The sequence below is a fragment of the Benincasa hispida genome, chromosome 2 (assembly GCF_009727055.1).
Source record: "Benincasa hispida cultivar B227 chromosome 2, ASM972705v1, whole genome shotgun sequence".
Classification (NCBI taxonomy): domain Eukaryota; kingdom Viridiplantae; phylum Streptophyta; class Magnoliopsida; order Cucurbitales; family Cucurbitaceae; genus Benincasa; species Benincasa hispida.
In genome coordinates, this window is record NC_052350.1 from 18,028,027 (window position 1) to 18,031,381 (window position 3,355).

The following is a 3,355-nucleotide window of genomic DNA, read 5'->3' on the forward strand; positions in this document are numbered from 1 at the left end:
AGTTAGATAAACAGGATATCAAGAGTATATAAACGAGAGCAACTATTTTCAACCGTACACAACTTTTTGGACAAAACAAAAAATAAAACTATAAAAACTTATATCCAAAATGGAAAATATTATATATTATTATGGAGATAAGCTAAGGGCGTGGTCCCTTACCTAAAGGAATCAATATCTCATCTCACTTATAAAACTAAAAACTTCAAAACAATATGGGATGGGATACAAAATTCAGTAACAAAACAGACAACTGTATTTCACTCCAGATTTAGAGGCAAATGAACAAGTACTTTGATACATTTCTGCTAAGGACATGCTCCACTCCCGTCATTTTTTTGATTTATATACAGTATAGCATCTGACCTATACATTTTATACAGTCTATGAACTAAAATCCAGTCAAGAAAATCAAACGCACACTAAATCAGAATCATCAACCAAACTCACAGTCAAAACCAAAACTTTTGTTAAACTTTATGGATGTAGGCTGACAAGGTAGAAGATAACACAATGCTTGATCAAAACCAACAGTGCAGCATTGCCTGTCCATTCAAAAAAATGGTCTTGTTTCAGTAAATTTTCAGCACATATTATTAATGGAAGCCTTGACTAATGAAAAGGGAAAGAAGAAAACAGCATATACCTCTTGCAGAAGATCGAACAACGAGTTCTTCTGTGCAGGACCCTGCTTGATTTGCAAACTTTTCATCTCAGATTGAATAGAATTCAGCTGTTCTTGTATCTCCTTCAGCAGCTCCCCTACCCCTGAACCAGTAATCTCTTGCCTTGCACTAGTTTTATTTTGTTCAAGCTTCTCTATTATGTGACAAAGTTGTTGAAAAGGTTGAGACTCGGCAACAATTTCATCAATTTGTTGACGAGCAGGAATCGTGCCAGAGCCTATAGCTTTTCCTCTCCTTAGTTTTGATGATTTGTTCTTCTGATTTTTGCAACTAGAAGCTTTCTTTGCCCTGGTTTGCTCATCTTTATGGTGCAGTTTGAATGGTTCAGTCGGCACTGGATCTGGATTTCCTAGTCCATTTTCGCCTTCAAAAATCAACTTTTTCTGAAGTTGGATTCGATTTTGACAAGCTTTAAAATCCAGGTTAGCCTCTGGGATCTCAAAAATATCTTGAACACTTGAAGAACTAGAACATTTCGGGCTTACATCAGGTTTAACTCCTCTTAACTCATCAGGTTTATCTTGAATGCTTGAGGGGCAAACAACAAACCCAACATTCAAACTTTCAGATCTATCTTCACTACTTCCTTTAGAATCAGATATCTCTTTTATTTGTTCATCTAACATCTCAATCTGTTCCCACGAGCAATGGTTAGGACGTTCCTCAATACTCGGGTGGTAGCAATCAGGTTTAAGAATCTCATATGTCTCCGTTTCTGCAGCGTCTTCTCTGTCATACAATTCATCAAATTGAGTCGGAGGAGGCAAAGACCTTGCTCTTCTCACCTTGCCACTTACACCAAATTCTCCATTAGAGACCAAATCCTTCTTTTGAAGTAGAAATTGATCAGCAAATTTAGGTTCACAAGGACCTAAATCAGGGCAACCCAAGCTCAAGAGTTTATACCTATAAGCCTGAACTTGAAATTCAAGAGAAGCAATTTCCATTTCTTTTTGAAGTATCATTTCTTCAAGACCAGTGAGATGCTCTTCAGCATGACAAATTTTTTCCTCTGCCATTCTCTGATATTGACTTGCTTCCATCTTCATAGCAGCTTTTTCTTCTTGCAAACGCAGAATCATTGATAAAGCTTCACTTGCTGCAGAAGCTGAGGCTTCTCTTTCTTTATCAAGCTCTAAATAAAGCTTCTGTAGAAGCTGTTGTCCAGTTCCGAGTGCTTCTTTTACACCTTTTATCTCAGTTTCTGAACCACTTTCAGCCATTGCAGTCTCCCTTTCAGATACAACCAGCAAGAACTTTATAAATTTTTCTCTTAGCAAACAAATACCCCCGGATTCTGCTAACCCAAACAATCCTCAACCTCAGACCGAGACAGGCCGATCTAAAATCCCCAGAATCATAAATACAAAAGAAAATGGACATCAGAAAAGATTTGTAGAAAGGGTATCGTTAGAAAACTCCATAAAAATCAAACACTCAAAACGATTTACCAAAATCAGGCTAAAGGGGTTTACAAGTATCAACGTTTTTGTTAAATGGGTTGATTAATTTCCACCATTTTGTTAATGATATCCCAGAAACAAGCTAAAGGGGATGATTAATTTCAACCTTTTTGTTAATGATTTCCCAGAAACAGACTAATGGGGTCAAATTAATTTCAACCTTTCTGTTAATGATTTACCATAAACAGATTAAAGGGGTTTTTAGTTTCACCGATTTTGTTAATGATTTCGAATAAACAGACAAAAGGGGTTTAAAGTTTTTTAGCAAAAAGATCTCTGCAAAACACACAAAAATGAAAAACCGCCATGAAAGAGAAGAACAAGAAGATGAACTCACCTGGTAATGAAGACAGGGATTGCAGCGAATTTCGGAGGGAAACCAAGTCGAAAAATTAAAGAGAAGAAGAAAGAAAGAAGAGGAAAAAATACAAAATATGAAGCCAAATCAGAGTCCACACATTCATTGAATGAGAAAATGGCGTTTTTGGACGCTACAGATCAGAGGAAGGAGTGATCGATTGGATACGGACAAGCGTGAGATTTGCAACAAAAACTGATACCCACAATTTAAAACAGAAAAAAAAAAAAAAAAATGTTTACATATTTTTAAAGTATTTGAAATTTAAACAAAAATGGATTGAAAAAAAGAAAAAAGAAATGGGATTTTTTTTGTTAGTCCCCACGGGCCAACGGCATTGCTTCGCTTTATAAGCAAAAGTAAGCTTGTATTGAGTAATTTTAAAATTGCTACCACACGCGTTTCTAAGACACATCAACATTATGATATGACAAAGTCTAGCAAAATAATGACACCATTTTTAATTTGAGTCGGAGTTAAGTTACCTTATGAAATTATAATAACCTATTTATAAAGACAATAAATAAGATTCTATTTAATCATAATTTGAGCCTCATTTTGTAATTATTTATTTTTTTAAAAAAAGAAAATTAAACTTATAAACGTATATCTAATTTTTACTAACATTTTTTTTTAAAAAAGCCCGATATTGAAAATTAAAAAAATATTTTTCTAAAACTTGATTTTATTTGTAGAATTTACTAAAAAATTGAGTCATTTACTTAAAAGAAAAATGCTAATCATTAAGAAATTTAAAGGAAATATGCTTAATTTTCAAAAACCAAATAGTTATTAAATGGGTTTTTGGTGTTTAATTTTTGGTTTTTGAAATTTAATTCTTTTTCTTC

At 33.9% G+C, this 3,355-nt stretch overlaps 1 protein-coding gene across 1 annotated transcript; it reads right to left on the bottom strand.

Moving 5' to 3' along the window:
- Window positions 1-233: 233 nt before the first annotated feature.
- Window positions 234-2,827, bottom strand: LOC120070540. Its single transcript, XM_039022328.1, has 3 exons — window positions 2,487-2,827; window positions 647-2,028; window positions 234-545 (listed from the first exon to the last, which is right to left on the bottom strand). The coding sequence occupies exons 2-3, from the start codon at window positions 1,907-1,909 to the stop codon at window positions 522-524; spliced, it is 1,287 nt and encodes a 428-aa protein (XP_038878256.1). The 5' UTR covers window positions 1,910-2,028; window positions 2,487-2,827; the 3' UTR covers window positions 234-521.
- Window positions 2,828-3,355: the final 528 nt, after the last annotated feature.

Coding starts and splice junctions, on each gene's coding strand:
- LOC120070540 (XM_039022328.1), bottom strand. CDS start 1,909: ATGGCTGAAAGTGGTTCAGAAACTGAGATAAAAGGTGTAAAAGAAGCA. Junction 546..646: donor TGTTCGATCTTCTGCAAGAG/GTATATGCTGTT, acceptor TTGAATGGACAG/GCAATGCTGCACTGTTGGTT.